At 41.2% G+C, this 18809-nt stretch overlaps 1 protein-coding gene across 1 annotated transcript in view; it reads left to right on the forward strand.

The window, feature by feature from the left end:
* grik1a (glutamate receptor, ionotropic, kainate 1a) overlaps positions 1-14813 on the forward strand; it is an 84251-nt gene extending 69438 nt beyond the window's left edge. The window contains exons 13-16 of the mRNA XM_036595257.1: positions 4551-4768; positions 7209-7434; positions 9842-10092; positions 14617-14813. Of these exons, the coding sequence (XP_036451150.1) occupies positions 4551-4768; positions 7209-7434; positions 9842-10092; positions 14617-14769 (848 nt within the window). The 3' untranslated portion in view covers positions 14770-14813. The remainder of the gene's footprint in view (positions 1-4550; positions 4769-7208; positions 7435-9841; positions 10093-14616) is intronic.
* The last annotated feature ends 3996 nt before the right edge of the window (positions 14814-18809 follow it).

Raw genomic sequence — 18809 nt, forward strand, 5'->3', positions numbered from 1 at the left:
ACAATGGTCAGTTCAGGTTATAGCACAACATTAATTAAAAATGAAATCATTTTTTTTTTCTTTCTGGCCCACAGATTTGTTGAGATTTTTTAATATGGCCCCTTTAGTAGTTGAGTTTGACACTCCTGGCCTAAATAATGAGACTGAAGAGTTTGAGATCAGAGTTTTTACCAAATTCTACAGCAGTAGTCTCCAACCCTCATTCTGGAGATGTACTTTCCTAATATGCTGCCCATTCCCTTACCTATCACTAATCCATCTGATTCAGCAAATCAAGGACTTCTGAAGAAGTTAATTAGCTGGATCAGGTGTGTTAGATTGTGACTCTGCAGGAACGTGGATCTCCAGGACCAGGGTAAATGTCCACTGTCTACAGGTTTTACATCAGCTATCATCTCTATCTCTATTATAAGTTGACAGGATTGCTGGTTCTGCTGTAAAAAGTTTATATGGTCAGTAAAGATTCATCCACTGAAATAGACCTTTGTAGTTTGCCATCTGTGCAAGTTCTGGTTCAAAGCTGTTTTTCTCAATGGAAAACATAAAAGGTGATTTTAAAGTCTGTTAGTTGAATTCAGACGTTGTTTAGTGGTTAAAATAGGAATATTGCTACATGTAAGCTACCACTCCTGCACATTGAATTAATATCATAAGATTAGCAACCTTACCAAAAAACCCAGATATGCTAGCAAGCTTTGTCAAGTCTGGTTAAGTGGGTGTGGCAGTAGAAGCTAGGGATGCACAATGATCCTGGAATCGTTTCGATATCAGCTGAAAATTGCTTAAAAAATACTTCAGCATTAGACAGATGTTTTAGATTTGAACTATATTTTAACCAAATGTTTGATGATGCAGAAGCTTTAGGCAATGCTGGGCTACTATTATGTAACCCTGCATAAACCCAATGTTATTTTTCTTCATAATATTAATCCAGGTAGATGACGTCTCAATTTCTGTTCTTTTTAAACATGTATGTATTGGCATCGGCTAGGGCTGGGCGATAAAACGATAACGATAAGTATCGCGATATAACTTTTCCTCGATAGAGCAATAAGACAGGTTCGATAAATGTTCAATATAATACACCACTCTCACACTTCCACGTTTAGCGAAAGCCCTGGTGGCACTTTCTACTGCAAGGAAAGCGACACTACTCTGCTGTCGCCAGGAGAGGGCGCACTTCCGAATTTTTCGGCTTGATTAGAGAGGGAGGGGGCCATGAGTAAAAAAAGGGTCGCCAAGCATACTTTAGCAATGGCTGAAACGCGAAGTTATACAGTATATACTTGAAGCAGCGCTCCGGCACAACACGGTGAATTGATGATACTGTAGATCAAACAAGACACAAAATCACCGCTTTCAGTTTAAACGTACCTAAAAGGAGGACTCTGTGACCGGTGTGAGAGATTCACACTGCAGATAATGCTTTTACACAGCGAGCGTCAGATATACTGTGGTTCACCCCTTAAACTACTGCGATAGCATAGAGAAACCCAGTCATCGCTGGCTGCTGTCTGAATACTGTGATATGCTCTGACATGGATGTGGTAGGAGTGACCGCAGTGACCTACCGAACCGAGTTGTCGTTGAGAAACTAAAGAGTTTAGCACTGTTGTTGGCCACTTGTTTAGCATTTGTACCGGGGTAGCCGAGCGCTCGTCACCAGACAGCTAAAAATAATCTGTTTTCTTTCTTAAATCATGACTAGTACAAAAATTGCAGCTGTGCTTTTCAAGCTGATAAAAACAGCTCAGAAACTTTCTCCCACTCTTCCATGACAGATTAGTGAAATGTTCCACTGTTTGCCGAGTGTTTGTCATGATCGGACCATAAAGGATAGTTTAAAACCACAATTAACCACCCAGGAGCAAAATCAGCCTTCAAACGTGAAAGAAATCATGATTTGACATTTATCGCGATATGTATCGATATCGAACGATATGAATTTTGTTTATCGTGATAACGTTTTTGGCCGTATCGCCCAGCTCTAGCATCGGCATGGACATATAAGTACATGCAAAATATTGGCATCAATACCCATATTGGTGCATCGCTATTAGTATTCTTCAATTTGAGTAGCTTTTGTTGTTATATAGTAGTGGTGAAGTGGTGATTAGTTCCTGTAGAAGCCTTACATTTGCTTCTTTTGCATGTAGCATTAATGTAGCAACGTTGGGTTTTCAACTGCTCAATGACCGCAAAATTCAAAGGATCTAGTGGCATTCAGGAGAAAAATACAAATAGGACAAAACATATCTGCCTTACTTTACCACAGTTTGTAATAGTTGTGATTTTTGAAAATAGTATTCATTTTTTTCATGGGCAAAACAGTTTAGACCCACAACCTCAGAGGTCTGTTGTACTACAGTCCATTACCTTACTTGAAAGTCAAGTGTACCTCGTGTCTCCAGGCCACTGCTGGTCTGAGAGCATTATTGGACTGTATGTGGTAGGGGGTTCCTCATAGAGATAACAGAGGAAAGCCCTATTTTTTAGCCCTTAGTCGAGACGGACACTAGAGTGCAGTAATTTGGACAGATTCATGTATCTGAGCCTGTACCACCATAGAATATCCACCCCTCAGATTTATCATTGCTCTCCAGATGGAAATCCAGACCGAATGCAGTGAGAGCAGAAGCTATATGAGTGCACTGATAAGATAAAGTGTTCTCAGTTACACACTGCTTTAGTCCAGTATCTATAACAGCCCATCTTTTCCAATTGTATTTATAGTCAGTTCAGAGTGTAGGAGTGACTGGCTCCCCTATTACAGCAGCACCACAAGTCAGGCATATACACTCTTCTACTGCTACTGCAGCGTTTCATTTCACTGACCGCAGCTTTGATATGCAGCATGATATGTGGGGAGGAACATATAGTTTTTTTCATTTTGCTATTAGCACAGACTGTTACCAGCCTCTTGAATCACATGGTTTTCTTAGGTTGCGCCTAATTGGGAATAACAGCACTTCACTCAGTTTGACCTAAAATGCTTATCACTGCTGTCGGAACAAAACCTTATATCTCCATTTTTGCCATTTTTCAGTTTTTGACATAATTTGAAAATGCCTGTTGCTCTTAAAATTGTGTGTAAATTTCATGATGAATGGACCAAAAGAAATGGTCCAAAATTACTTGGAAAAAAGTCTGGTTCCGTTGACTTACATTAAAAGTAAAGTATGTTTTTTCCTTCTCCTGTAAAGTTACCATTTTGGAGATACGAGGTTTTGATCCGACAGCAGCGATATGCTAATAAACAAAGAAAGCTTGTAAGCAGTGATGCTTAAACTGACTCATTTGAAAGGTTTGAGTAAAATGAATCAGTTGCTCTGATCTGATCTGAATTTTCGAACATTGTGTGGGCTAATAGTTTCAGGAGTGTTTATGTATTTGGTGCTGACTGACAACTCGGTTGAAATGAAAATGTTAAATTTCACTTATGGACTTTACATATTTATACATAAATACTTATAGTTATGTTTTTGGAAAGAAAAGAGTTTGTTGTATGGCTTTATGAAGGTGTACTACTCTATTCTACTGTGTGTAGCCTATTTATTCACTAGTCAATTGCTTTTCCAAATGGTATTTTGGTAAAAAACACATTATTTCTGGCTGTTTACTTTGGCAGTTTGTTAATTAATACACAAGAAGACACATTTAATCAATATTATTGATAGAAGAAACAGCAGGGGCGCAAATAAATCTGATTGGAGTATGCTGAATCCAGTACATGATGCTGCCGAACACAGAGGTTTTGAAATGTTCAAGATTGTCTCACTTGTTTCTATCAGTATTACACCTAAGCAGTGAATTAATCATGGTGTCTGTTACCTTTCATTCATCGTTGGCCATGTTAGTGTTTCCCAAATACACTTTTCTAATATTGTAATTTTTTTTCCCCCCAATATTCTCCCCAATTTAGTCGTCTCCTATTCCACCCATTTGTTAGGACTCCCCCAATCACACCATACTACCAGTGCTAGGAGGGTGAGGCTTCCTCCAAGACCTGTGAAGCACCACCGCATCTTTTCAAACTGCCGCTAACGCAACGTCACTGGACAGCCGAACGCACGTTATTATTATTTTTAAAAGCTTGTTTAGGTTTAGAGGTGAATGTGTTGGGGGGGTTATGCAGTCTGCAGGGCTGAACCATTTGGGAAGAATATCTTATTGCAAATTTTCTGCCCACTATTGCGATTACGGTTTAAATGCAATTATCTTTAAATTAAACTCCAGGCTTTTATGCCAAGAAAACCAGCACATCTATTTTTCCATGCTTCAGGTGTAAATGCTGAATATAGTCTGCCACAATGCCAGTTTACAAGCTCGGCATCATTAGGTTGAATTTCTCCATTTCACCACTGTGAATATTGTAAAATATAATTAAAATTTTAGCTCTTGCGATTGGAAAATTGCACTCTTTTAAAAAAGCAATTTAGATATAGAAAAAACTATTAATCATTCATCCCTTATAGGGTGTGGCGTGTTATCCCTGCTGCCCTATCTCCTAGCTCCCCTAACTCTGAGTGTCTCTGCTGCTGCTGTAACAGGCTCAGAACTGATGCCCAAGGCTCTATCCACCCGAATCGTTGGAGGGATTTGGTGGTTCTTCACGCTAATCATCATATCGTCCTACACCGCTAACCTGGCTGCCTTTCTCACGGTGGAGAGGATGGACGCTCCGATCGATTCAGCAGACGATCTGGCAAAGCAAACAAGAATCGAATACGGGGCCGTGAGAGACGGCTCGACCATGACTTTCTTTAAAGTAAGAATACATGCTCTTATGCGTGGGTCATTAATATCATAATGAAAGCAAAATATAACAAGAATGCCCGTGATAGATTTCAGAGAGTTATAAGTTTTTTAACAATCTCATTTGTTCTGAAGGGTATACTGATGCAGAGAGAGTACTGATGAGATTAGAAAGGGCATTGATTGCTCATAATACAGTGTGATCTAGATGATGGATGCAAAAATAAAAGGTAACACTTTATTTGGATGGTTCACTGTAGGTGCTCAGTATATCTTTAAGTTTATTTTATTCCAAGACTATGGGATATCTTACCACAGCTATGCAGATGATAGTCAGATCTACTTGGCCCTTTACCCAAACAACTATGGTCCCCTTGACTCACTCTGTAAGTGCCTTGAGCTCCTCATTTACTGCATGGAAGAAAACTTTCTGCAGTTGAATAAAAATAAAACAGAGATTATTTTATTTGGGAATAGCAATGAAAGTCACAGACTAGCTGCCTATCTGGATTCAAGACCCCAATCTAAAGAACTAGTACGTAACCTTGGTGTACTATGGACTCTGATCTTAGTTTTATCAGTCGTATTAAAGCAGTTACAACATGATCGGAGATGTTCTGACTAAAGCAGACCTGGAGAAACTCATCCATGCTTTTATTTCTAGCAGGATTGATCACTGTAATGGTCACCTAACTGGACTCCCAAAAAAGACAATCAAACATCTTCAGATGATTCAGAATGCAGCTGCCAGAGTCTCATTAGGAGTTAAAGAAGGAACCCCCCCCCCAATTACTGTTACTGGTCTATAAATCGATCAGTGGGGCAGGACCAGCATATTTATCTGATCTGCTACAGTGATATGAGCCAATCAGAACTCTCAGATCATTATGAACTGGTCAGTTAGTCCTGCCATAGGTGAAGACTAAACATGGAGAAGCAGCGTTTGGCTACTGTGCTGCTCCGACACTGGACACCAGGGTCAAAACATTCCTGTTTGAGCAGCTTTCAGCTCAGTTTAAACACTTAGCATTTCTAGCCCCTTTTTCCTCTCTAACGGCACTTTTTTAATCCTAATCTGACTTTTAGTTTTTAATTTGATTAACTATCCTAATTTAATTTCTAATTTGAATTTTAATTGAATGATTTTCTCTTTTAAATTTAAACATTAAAATTGCTTTTAATGTTGTTTTTAATTGTTTTTTGCATTTACTTTCCTTTTTTTAAACAACTCTGGCTGAATTTTCTCATTATTAAAGCACTTTGAATGACAGCAGCGTCAAAGGTGCTAAATAAATAAACTTGCCTTGCCTTTAAGCAACGTTGAACTAAATATCTATTAAACGCAACTGAACTTGAGGTTGAGTGTGGAAGATTTTATTAAATCTAAGCCTAACCTTAAACTTATCCTAACCTCAAGGCAAAACCTACACCTACTCCTAAACCTAACCCTAACCATGATGTTGTTGATAATCAACTGAGGATCACCAGAAAGATGGTTAATGATTTAAATATCTGTAGATAATCTATAGGGGACCATCCAAATAAAGCGTGACCAAAAACAATGTGTTTATGCTGAAAATACATCACTCCACACAGTGTCTTCACAGGAAATGTAGCATGTGAGGAAAGGCTTCATTGGGCCAGGGCTGCTTTTCCTTTTCTAGAAAGATGGCTTTCCTCTAGATTCATCTTTGCATCCCCGCTAATGCCCCTGTGTTCTCCAATCCGCCAGAAATCACTGCAATATTTGCTTCTAATCATCCTCCCGTCTCTTATGCTAGTAATACCAGTAATCTATCTCAGTAATACCAGTAATCTACCTCAGCAAATCCACTGGTGGGCCTTAACGAATGGACCATATATGGACTATATGTGGATTACCCAACAAGAGCCTGTCTTCAAGGAGAGAGAGATGAGAGACATAACAGACAGCCAGAGAGAGAGAAAGAAAGAGAGGGAGAAAGAAAGAGTTTGGCAATTCAGAGCCACGGAAGGGGGCAAGAGAGCAAGCACAGCAACCGGTATGGGTTTTATCCACAAAGATTGTAGCCGATGATTACTGCCTCCTGTAGCTGGTAAAACAGTGGCTTGTAGACGGCCAATACAGATTGAATCAGCCGAGAGAGATTTAGCAGCTGTCCCATTTCTCCTGGCTGAGCTCCACACACACACACACACACACACACACACACACACACACACACAGGCTGCAAATCGGTGGCAACTTGCCTCTTTTTAACTCATCCTGAGAAGCAGCAGGGGCAAAGTTATTACACAGCACAGCTGTATGGATCCTGCCCGCTTTGTGTCCTTGATAAGCTGATATTGATAGCCATGTAAGAGATGGTATCACCTCTGCAGAATGAAATCAACAGAGGGGATTGATGTTCCCTGTTTCAAAAGTTTCAAAGTCAACCACAACTTTGCTGCGTTCTCCTTTTGTTTGTTGCCAGAAGTCCAAAATCTCTACGTATGAGAAGATGTGGACGTTCATGAGCAGCAGGAAGAACACGGCGCTGGTAAAGAACACCAGAGAGGGCATTACGCGCGTCCTAACTACAGACTATGCTCTCCTCATGGAGTCCACCAGCATAGAGTACATCACCCAGAGGAACTGCAACCTCACCCAGGTCGGGGGACTCATAGACTCCAAAGGCTATGGAGTGGGCACCCCCATAGGTAACGACTAGTACCTAATGAATGAGATACAACATGACTTACTTATCTCACTGGTTTTTGCAGGTCATACAGTACTATGCAAAATACAGAGACCCCCTTTACTTATTTAATGTCCAGTAAAAACGGTAAATACAAATTATTCACTTTGTAGCATTAAGAAAAAGCATAAAGATATTTAACAGAAAATAACAACAAAATCTATATTTTTTCCAGTATTTTTTCAGTATTCAGTAATTTTTTCAGTCCACCCTTTACCTCTGGGGAAGTCGTGGGCTGGAGGTTGGGGTCAGGTTGTGTTTGATCCCCTGAGCTGACAGGAAATGACTGAAGTGCCCTTGAGCAAGACACCTAACCCCCAACTGCTCACAGGGCACTGCGGATAGGGCTGCCCACCACTCCGGGCAAGTGTGCTCACTGCCCCCTAGTGTGTGAATTCACTAGTGTGTATGTGGGTGTTTCACTGCACGGATGGGTTAAATGCAGAGGTGAATTAACTTATTACAGCTTCCTTTCTATTCAGGAGACTTGCTTTCAGTGTTTCTCAGAAATCTGCAGGGATATTTTTCCAAAGTTGAGTCTTAGAAGTTGGTTGCGTTTTCTGCTTCTCATGATCCGAGTAATCCCAAACATGTTCAGACTTTGTTTGTCTGTTTCCTTTTCTCAGTAATGGCTTTTTGACAGCTACACATCCTTTCAGACACAGTGCTGAGTTTTCTTCTCACAGTGGAAGGATGGAAGGATTAGTTTTTTCAGAACTAAAGCCAGAGTGGAGCTTGATTTTCTCCTCTCTCTCAAAAGTGAAAGCGTTAAGTACTGTTTATCTGATGGTGATGGTTTTGGTGGTCCCAATTTATCTCTTTCTTTTTAATAATTATAAAAAAAACACTCATTTTCCTTTGACTTTCACCAACTTATGCAAGTATTTTGTATCTAATCTAATCTTCTCAGAAATATCCTCATAACAATGAATAGCCTGTAAGCAATGATCATTTTGAGTGGGAAATAAATGAATGAAGGGTGAAAGATTCTCACGAGCCAAATTATGAAACATGCATATCATTGTTTCATATCAAAGCATTTTTGTTTATTCTTAGACCTTTTGAAAATTGCTTTTTACATTTTGTGAATCTTTCATGGTGAATGGAATAATAGAGATATAAAATAGATAGACTATATAGACATATCGCTGCTGTCGGAACAAAACCTTGTATCTCCATTTTTGTTTTTCAGTTTTTGACATAATTGGAAAATAGCTGTTGCTCTTTACATTGTGTGTAAATTTCATGATAAACCGACCAAAAGAAACGGCCCAAAATTACCTGGACAAAAAGTCTGGTTCCACTGACTTACATTAAAAGTAAAGTAGGTTTTTTCCTTCTCCTGTAAAGTTACCATTTTGGAGATCCAAGGTTTTCTTCCAACAGAAGCGATATACGAAACCAATATACATTAAAGTTAAAAACGGTTAGACATTGCAATTCAGGGTTTGATTTTGACAGCTATAATACACTGATCAGGCATAACATTATGACCACCTCCTTGTTTCTACACTCATTGTCCATTTTATCAGCTGCACTTACTATATAGGTGCACTTTGTAGTTCTACAGTTACAGACTGTAGTCCATCTGTTTCTCTGCATACTCTGTTAGCCCCCTTTTACCCTGTTCTTCAGTGGTCCGGACCCCCATGGACCCTCACAGAGCAGGTACTATTTGGGTGGTGGATCATTCTCAGCACTGCAGTGACACTGACGTGGTTGTGCTGGTACGAGTGGATCAGACACAGCAGTGCTGCTGGAGTTTTTAAACACCTCAGTGTCACTGCTGGACTGAGAATAGTCCACCAACCAAAAATATCCAGCCAACAGCGTCCTGTGACCACTGATGAAGGACTAGAGGATGACCAACACAAACTGTGCAGCAGCAGATGAGCTATCGTCTCTGACTTTACATCTACAAGGTGGACCGACAAGGCAGAGTGTCTAATAGAGTGGACAGTGAGTGGACACAGTGTTTAAAAACTCCAGCAGCACTGGTGTGTCTGATCCACTCGTACCAACACAACACACACTAAAACACCACCACCACATCAGTGTTACTGCAGTGCTGAGAATGATCCACCACCCAAATAGTACCTGCTCTGTGAGGGTCCATGGGGGTCCGGACCACTGAAGAACAGGGTAAAAGGGGGCTAACAGAGTATGCAGAGAAACAGATGGACTACAGTCTGTAACTGTAGAACTACAAAGTGCACCTATATAGTAAGTGGAGCTGATAAAATGGACAATGAGCGTAGAAACAAGGAGGTGGTCATAATGTTATGCCTGATCAGTGTATATAACACGTAATTTCTTAAACCTTTTCCATATCTGCATGACACCCTACAAGCAGCAACATTCTTCCCTAGGGTCTCCCTATCGAGACAAGGTGACCATCGCTATCCTGCAGCTGCAGGAGGAGGGCAAGCTGCACATGATGAAGGAGAAGTGGTGGAGGGGGAATGGCTGCCCTGAGGAGGACAAGAAGGAGGCTAACGCCTTGGGCGTGGAGAACATCGGGGGCATCTTCATTGTGCTGGCTGCTGGCCTTGTCCTGTCTGTGTTCGTGGCCATAGGAGAATTCATCTACAAGGCCCGCAAGAACAGCGACATTGAGGAGGTGAGGATGATGAGGCGGCAGAGTATAAGTGTGGCATAATTTGTGCTTTATGTGTGGCTCCTGTGGAGCTCAATGCTTAAGAGGATTGTATGAGTAGAAATCATATCAGAGCAGTTGTGAGAGGCAGTAATTGCTGGGCTTGTATTCATTATTCAGCAGCAGATTGTCAGTTCGTGCTCACGTTGTCATGTTTAGGTCGCTTTGTGACGAAGCTTTGCATAATTTTTATTTGGCATGCTGTTATTATTTAGCATTTTCATGCAATGTATGCATTTTTATTTGCATGTTTATTGATTTGTCCATCAATCCGGCATTTCATTTTTATGTTTTGTGTCTTTCATCTGCATGCGTAGGCCTTCTGTTTCTTTTACGGCGTGCAGTCACGGCAGCTGCAGAGACGCGATTCCACCTCTTCCACTGGCACCTCCTTATCCACAGATTTAGAGAGTGGGCGCCTTCTTGGGGACGACATATGCTCCTCGCGTTAATCACTCCTGCTCTGCCTCACTAGCTTTGGAATGGGGTGCGTGTGACCTCATTAATCACCCCTCCCTGTCACCAGATATCACTCCACTTAACTCATAACCTCAATCTAGTACACATGCTTCTTCCAAATGTAGAAAAGATTACTTCGAAGTGTTCAATAGGTTTTAGGTCTTATTACTTGCCCTATACCTTGATAGATAAGAATTGGAGTCCAAAATTAAACATTGATTTGTTTCCATTGGTGCTTGTGCAAATATGACAGTTTCCACCAGGGAGATATGTTTAGGACATGCCTTGCTGTGATTCCAGTCTTGTTTCTTGGTTTGCATGTGACTCCCAGCTACAGCCCACACATGGATAGTGCATGTTTTAAAGCAGGGTTTCTCAACCTGTGGGCCGGGGACCACCAGTGGGCTGTGAAGCACCCTCTAGTGGTTCACGGACCTGTACTCAGGGGGAGGCAGTAGTTCGTAGTGGGCTGGTAGAGACGTGTAAATAAAAACATCGCAGTCGCAGGGAGCAGCGCAGACAGCTAATTAGAGATTAGAGAGATTCCTCTGGGCTCTACCTTGTTTAGTGCGGACCTATCAAACCTTTTTCTTTAGTTCGCTCTGTTTTGACGTGTGTGAACACGCCACCCGTATTCGTCTGCATCAAACAGCTGAACCGCTCCGACAAAACGGTCTCTGTCCGCTTCCAACCGAACCCTGTTCAGTTTATCACTGCTGGTGTGAACACATTTTATGATCAAACGAGGCAATTCGTCAATAGAGCTGACTTTCCTCGTCTTCCAGCAGTACATCAGCGCTGTATAAAGTCAGTATAATCTGCCTGATTTAACATCTGACTCTTTACAGACTCTCATTGCACTTATATCATTTTTATTCAGCTGATAAAAATGACAGGCAAGCCTGAAAATAATAACAGCGTTTGGTTTTTGGCCAAGCATCAGCGACCTGAGTAGTTAAACTCAAACTGATAAACCTATGACAGATAAGCAGATATCAAATAAGGTTTATCTTTACTGTTGACTGTGACGATGCTGATCCAAAAGATCAGCCACACTGAGTTATTTCAAATGAGGTGCTAAAACCTTCAAAACTGAAGAAACATCTCGAAACCAAACAGTTACTCCTGTGGAAAAAAAAACAATAAAAGAAGAGTCGATTCTAGTTGTTCTGTGGGCCGCTATGCTTTATGGTTATATACAGGTGAGCCTTGGAGTGGAAAAGGTTGAGAACCCCTGTTTTAGAGCATGCTCCCATGCTTCGGCCACTTTTATTTCAAAAGGCCACAAAACCTCAGTTAACCCATATTACATTCACTTAGAATAATCCAAAATAGGCCCAAAAGCTAATTCTTGGCCAAAGAATTGTGCTGCAGTCCATAGAGATGCTGAATCTGCTGTCCCTTAGTAGACTGTAAGCTCTCTGGCCATGGCCTTTGTAGCCTAAGCTGTATTAAATAACCTTATCATGATGGATTGGATCACAGAGGGCATTCCGGCTCTCACGGTCAAAGCTGTGCCACGTCCGAGACTGTCAATCAGGACAGAAATCCGCTTTTTTACAGTGGAACAGAGCTGATTCACGGATAAGAGCTGGAGCTTTATAATTACAAGAAGACAATAAGCCAAATAATTCCTTCAGCAGAAGTGAGAGTACACTGTTGAAGATGTTCCGAGCCATTAAGCAAAAATGAGGCTGTCGAAGAAACTCATCTCCTTTGTGTCACATTGTCAGTGTGTCCTCTTCCCTGTGGCCTTATGACAAAGTACAAATTAAAACAGTAAGTAACTGTTTGCATGTACCCTTTTCAGTTCTTTGAGTAAATAATACATGATGTAGACTAATTTAGTCTGTTGAAAATGTTCTGTGTGCCAACTTAAGGCAATAACCAAATCTATAGATGGTATAGTAACATTCCTTGTGCTATTTTCATTATCAAAATATGGAGGTTTTTATACAATGTCTGTCAGTCTGTAAAATTAACAAAGTTATACGCTTGATGTAGCGAGAAAAACTGGCTTTTTTATGTTATTCCACTCTCAGGAGCATGCCCTCCTGTGTCAGCTTAAATGAAATTCTGTATTTGAAGTTCAGAAGGGTTCTAAAATCTCCAATTCTGGAACAGCGCCTGTTTTCATCTTGTCTTCTTATTACAATGCAGGATTAACAGCCTTTGTTTGAAGTGCCATGGCAGAAGCGTTCTTTAGTCTTTTCGTCTCTTAACGTTTTCGCAGGCTTTTTGACCCCCAGCAGCATCGAGGCTCCTTCAGCAAACGCTGTATTCAGAAGTTGAATGCCAAAAGAAGAACATGACAGAACATGTTCACCTGTCTGCTATAGGACTTCAATTAAATTACATTTGGATATATTTATGGCATTTAGTAGATACTCTTATCCAGAGCCACTTACAATTTGATCATTTTATACAGGTAGGCGAAGGTAGTGTTAGGAGTCTTGCCCAAGGACTCCTAACACTACCTCAGTCTACAGTGTAGAAGGCAGAGGTGTTACCCACTACACTACACCAACCACCAAATTAAAGACAGCAGTAGTCATTTTACAACAGTCCAAATAATTCATGCTTTGAAAGGCTTTAAGTCTCGGTTAAAGGTCACTGTAACTGATGAACCAGTTTTTCTTGCTGCATTAACGGTTCATTTTGAACATCTTGTTTTGAACAGTGATTAAAGGTAGGATTTCAGTCTAGAGATGTCCCGATCCACTGCAGGACTGTATTTAGTACAGTACGACTGGCGACGTGTCACTCGCACTAAGTAGCATAAAGTAGACTCATTTACATTTACAGCATTTAGCAGACACTCTTATCCAGAGCGACTTACAGAAAGTGCTTTGTCTACCCAGAGAAAGTATCTTTGCTAGTAGACAGAAAGCTCGTCCTGAGCTCAGATATCGCTGGAAACCCATGTTGATACCAAGAGAAAAAGAAACAGAATTAAACACAGCGCAATGCAATACATTTCAGTAAGCGCAGTACTTAATACATTTCAGTAAATACTTAACTCAATACTCACTTAAGTGCTGTATAAACAGATGTGTCTTCAGTCTGCGCTTGAAGACAGCGAGAGACTCTGCTGTTCGGACAGCCAGTGGGAGTTCGTTCCACCACCTGGGCTCCAGGACAGAGAAAAGTCTTGATGCTTGTCTTCCACGCGACTTGAAGGATGGCGGATCAAGCCGAGCTGTACTTGGAGCTCAATGGCCTCGAGTTACAGTTCAAGTTTTGACCATTGCCATTAGGGAGGGAAGGGCGGGTCCATTTTTGCCTTTGTAGGCAAGAATCAGGGTTTTAAATCTGATGCGTGCAGCTACAGGAAGCCAGTGAAGGGAGTGCAGCAGTGGAGTGACATGACTGAACTTGGGGAGACTGAAGACGAGCCGTGCTGCTGCATTCTGAATGAGTTGCAGAGGCCTGATAGCCGCATAGAAAGACCAGCCAAGAGCGAGTTGCAGTAGTCAAGCCTTGAGATGACGAGACTGAACTAGCACCTGGACGGCCTCTCGAGTGAGAGTCGAATCTTCCAGATGTTGTACAGAAGGAACCTGCATGACTGAGTCAGGTCCACAGTATGAGCTGAGAACGATAACTGGCCATCCAGACTCGACACAGAATAGCCACTCACCCACATTTTACATGTCAGCGTTTAGACAAGATGTGGCCAACACATTCAAAACACTGGTACTGTGTTAACTTTTCAAATTCCACTGTAAAATAGTTCCCACCCCTCTTTATTGACATTTGAAAACACACCTCATCTCCGCGGGTTGTGGAGAAAACCCATTTCTATCACCTCGTCTGCAGCGGCATGATTGGAAAAAACACGAAACAAGTGATTGGAACTGGGTTAGGCTTAATGTAGTCGATACCTGATCTGTTAAATTATGCCTGTATAGATCGGGTCGGGACATCCCTAAGCCTGCCTGTGTTCTTGGTCCCCCTGGTTAGGGCTTTAAGGCTTTAAGTCAGACTAGTAGCAGAATGAAAAGTTCACTCTTACCTTCTCTTTGACAGTGCATCTCTTTCAGTGAAGTGATGGAGGAGCTGGGCATCTCCTTCAGGTGCCACAAGGCCATGAGGAAAAGAGGAAAACCGCGAGGACGAGCAGCGCTCACAGGAGTCTTATGCAATTCCAAACGCATCATGAGGAAGGAAACTGTGGCCTAGAGAGGCATTTTAACATTCAGCCTGGAGATACTTTTGACCTAAAATGACTCGTCAAAAAAACAGACTCACTGAGTCTTCAAGACGTTTCCTTAACTTTCTTTAAAGGAATAGAGCGTTTGAATATGGATGTAGTGTACATTCCTTTCATTGATGTGTGGTTCTGAAACACATCTTGGAATAGTTGTGTTGTGAATGGTATTTTTGAACAAAAATGGAAAGGAAAATTGGGAATATATCACTTACCCCCACTGAAGCATTTCATTGTACATGGTACAGTAGCATTTCTTGTGCTATCCTCACTTTTCAGAATAAAGGTTTTACATATTTTCACCAGCATCTGTCTGTCTATGTACAGTGTTAGACAGATATTTACACGAGTAACAATTGTTCACTAATAATTTCATTTCCTTTTCATGTTAATAGACAGTTGACAGACAGTGGACAGTTAATATTTTGTCTCCGAACATGGCAGATGTCCAGGAATTCGGTGTTCTTTTCTCTATTCTTAAGACCCCAAAGAGAATTTGAGGACACGGTTCCAGACTTCATTGTTTTGACTGTGACAGTTCAGGACATCCTCTCTGCTGTCCACAGAACAAGTACAACCCCAATTCCAAAAAAGTTGGGACACTGTGTAAAATGTAAATGAATGTAAATGAAAATTAAATGATTTGCAAATCTCTCAGACCCATATTTTATTCACTATAGAACATAGAACACATATCAGATGTTGAAAGTGAGACATTTTGCCATTTCATGAAAAACACTGACTCATTTAGAACTTGATGGCAGCAAAATACGGGTCTATGAGATTTGAAAATCATTGCATTTTGTTTTTATTTACATTTATTTACATTTTACGCAGCATCCGAACTTTTTGGAATTGGGGTTGTAACCCACAGTATTGACCACACTAATGTCTGTTAGAAAACTCAGGTACGATTGAATAGAAGTCAACAAACGGAACTGCCCTCACGTTTATCTACGCTATAGTGCAAAGTGGAAAGTTTTCTTTTAAAATGCAGTTGTCCAGCTAGGAGCTCAAGAGAGCATGCTTGGTCATGCTCTCTAGGTGGGTGGGCTGGCCCTTCATCTGCCCATTGGTGTCTGTTAGCCGACGTAATGGAATTGACAGGTAAATTTCTCCTCCAAGCATGTTGAGCTGTCCAGTAACATTGTGTTGACAGCAGTTCGAAAAGATGTGTGAGACTCGGAGGAAGCAAGTAGCCTTAAACCTCCTGGCTCAGTAGCATTGTTTGTGATGGGGGCAGACCTAGCTAGCAGGTGAGAATCAGCAATGACTAAAATAGTGGGGGAAATTGTGCAGTAGGCCTGTTTATAAATGCATCAGCAGAAATGAAGTAGCATGTATAGAATACACATTAACAGCAAAGTGGAAAATGAAGTAGCATTTTGCATTTGGCTGTTACTATCAGTAGCCACGTTTACATGCAGCCTAATAATCCGTTAATAATCAAACTACTAATCGGAATAGAATACGTCCATGTATACACTTAAATCGGAATAGTCTAGTCCGATTGAGGCCATTCGGAATACAATTTCTATCTGATTGAACGAGGTGTGTAATCCTGTAAATAATCTGTTAAATAGAAGAATAATAGTCATGTAAATGTCTGTATCTGATTACATTCCCTATCGGAAAGTTTAAGTACGTTCTGATCATGTTCATCACGTCATAGTGAAAGTTTATAACGTTCAACATTGCAGAGCAGAAACTGGTCTGCAGAGGAGACGAAGTTTATGCTCTGATCTTTAAAAGACGGCAGTGGGACGGACGTCCAGCTTATGTGTCTCAGAACACGACATCTTCCTCTCTGCCTTCTTTAATAAGGACGTGAAGGACGTTTTCCTGAGTCTGACATCATTTTAAAGTAGTTAAAAATACAAGCACTGCTCACTGCTGCTCATCTCACTCTGACTGGACTCACGTGATGTTCGCTGTCTTGGTAACGTCCACACTAAACGGTTCTCTACTCATGTGCGTCATTTTGGATCTCATTTCTTGTAGTGAGCATGTAAACAGATTTTCATCAGATTGTTGAGTGGAGTGAGAATAAACACCTCAGTCTTAATCTGTAATCAGAATGTATTCAATCGGATTGGCAGCTACCTTTGTGTGTAAACTTAGCCAGTGAGAAAAGGTTTTTGTTGCCTGTGTCGGAGCCATTTTTGCTCCTTTTGCACACATAAAGGCTTCGTTTTATTCTGATATTAGTCTGTGTTGAGGTTTTATGTTGGCTTTTTTTTTTAGTCCATGAGGACAAAAGGCAACTTGTCTACATGGACGATCCTTAGGCATGAAGAGTTGTTAATTTTTTAGTTATGAGTGTGTGTCTGTGTATGTGTGTGTGTGTGTGTGTGTGTGTGCGAGCGAGAGAGAGAGAGTGGATTTCTCACAGGCTTCTGACAGCTGCTATACAAAACTGAAAACCTCAGAGAGACTGAGAAAGCTATTCAGACATAAGCAGATAAGAAATGCTTAGGGCTGTTCAGAACTAGCCGCCTGTTTCAAAGCCTGCAGATTTGACTGAACCCAACGGAGTAAAGACTTCATGGAGACTTTACTCTGAAATAACTGCAATTATTAACTGCATTAAAACACGTTTCCCTCTGCTGCCGTTATGAGACGGCTCATGTATTTCATGCCTCAGAAGCATGAAAGACTCAGATAAAATGCAAAATATTTTCCCCAAATCTAAGGCAGCGTTTATCTTCCTTCTGCTAAATCACTATGTTATAACAATCCCCGTCATAGCCAAAGGTCAATAGATATCCTCTGATAGCAGATGTGATCAGGTCTGCTAAACACTGCCGCAGGAGTCAAGCCAGTTCAGAGGCCCAATGGCCTGGTGGCGAACATCTGATGACAACAAAGATTATGAGCATGTGCTGATATTTACAACTCGGGGAGGAGCGCTGCTAGTTAGAATGAACAGAATGCATTGTCTGAACTAGCAGCTACTGCTACGCTTTCCATCTGTTAGGGTTAGAGTAGTTAAAAAGCTGTCGATGACTCTTAAGTTCTCTGTCCAACCATTTTGATCGCGGTTCTTGTAGTTTGTTTTTTGTAGTTTATAAAGGAGCTTTGCATGCATACAAATACTATGAAGTTAAAAGGATCTAAGATACAGATTGTGATTGATACAAACCATTAACTATAGAATTGATCAGCATGCTAAACATACAGTACTGTGCAAAGGTCAGAGATCACCTTAACCCCTTAAAATCCTAGCCTTATAATTCAGTCACTACAGGGACTTCAATGCAAACTGGCTGAGCTATTCCTAAGTTATAGAAGTGTTTAATAAAACCTTGGGCCTGCCGACAGGCCCTGACCATTTAAGGGATCCAATTTCCAGCCAAATTGGCTGTTTATTTTTCAGTGTCAGAAAAAAATACAACACAAAACCCTCCAACACTAAACGCAATATCAAATCTATCAGCATTTAATTTACATTTTTGCAGTTTACTCTTACTGACTATTCCATCCAGGGGTGTCCAGCCTTGTCTGCAAAGGGCTGGTGTGGCTGCAGGTTTTCATTTCAAACAAGCCGAACCACACCTGATTGTATTTGTTCTGTCTTCAATAATTGATTGGGGGCTCCTGGTTTGTTGGAATTAAAACTGCAGCCACTCCAGCCCTTTGCAGAGAAGAGGGGACACCCCTGTTTCCATCCTCTAAATTTTTAAACTAGCGACTTACGTTAAGTTACCCTTTATTAATCCCACAACGGGGAAATTCACCACCGCATTTCACCCATCTGTGCAGAGAGGGAGCAGTTAGGGGTCAGGTTCCTTGCTCAAGGGCACTTTCATGTCCTGTCAGCTCAGGGGATCGAATCGGCGTCCTTCTAGTCACAGTCGGTGCAAACGTTATAGCAGTGTCCATTCAATAAAAGCTGGTCCCAAAGGTGTCACTGGCATCGTTACCCTTTAAAGAGGCACATTCACATAAGCAACAACTACCCAAACCCGCCTTTGCTGCCTTGCAGATTTCTTTCTCAGGTGCAGCTAAAATG

Source organism: Colossoma macropomum, unplaced genomic scaffold (assembly GCF_904425465.1).
Source record: "Colossoma macropomum unplaced genomic scaffold, Colossoma_macropomum, whole genome shotgun sequence".
Classification (NCBI taxonomy): domain Eukaryota; kingdom Metazoa; phylum Chordata; class Actinopteri; order Characiformes; family Serrasalmidae; genus Colossoma; species Colossoma macropomum.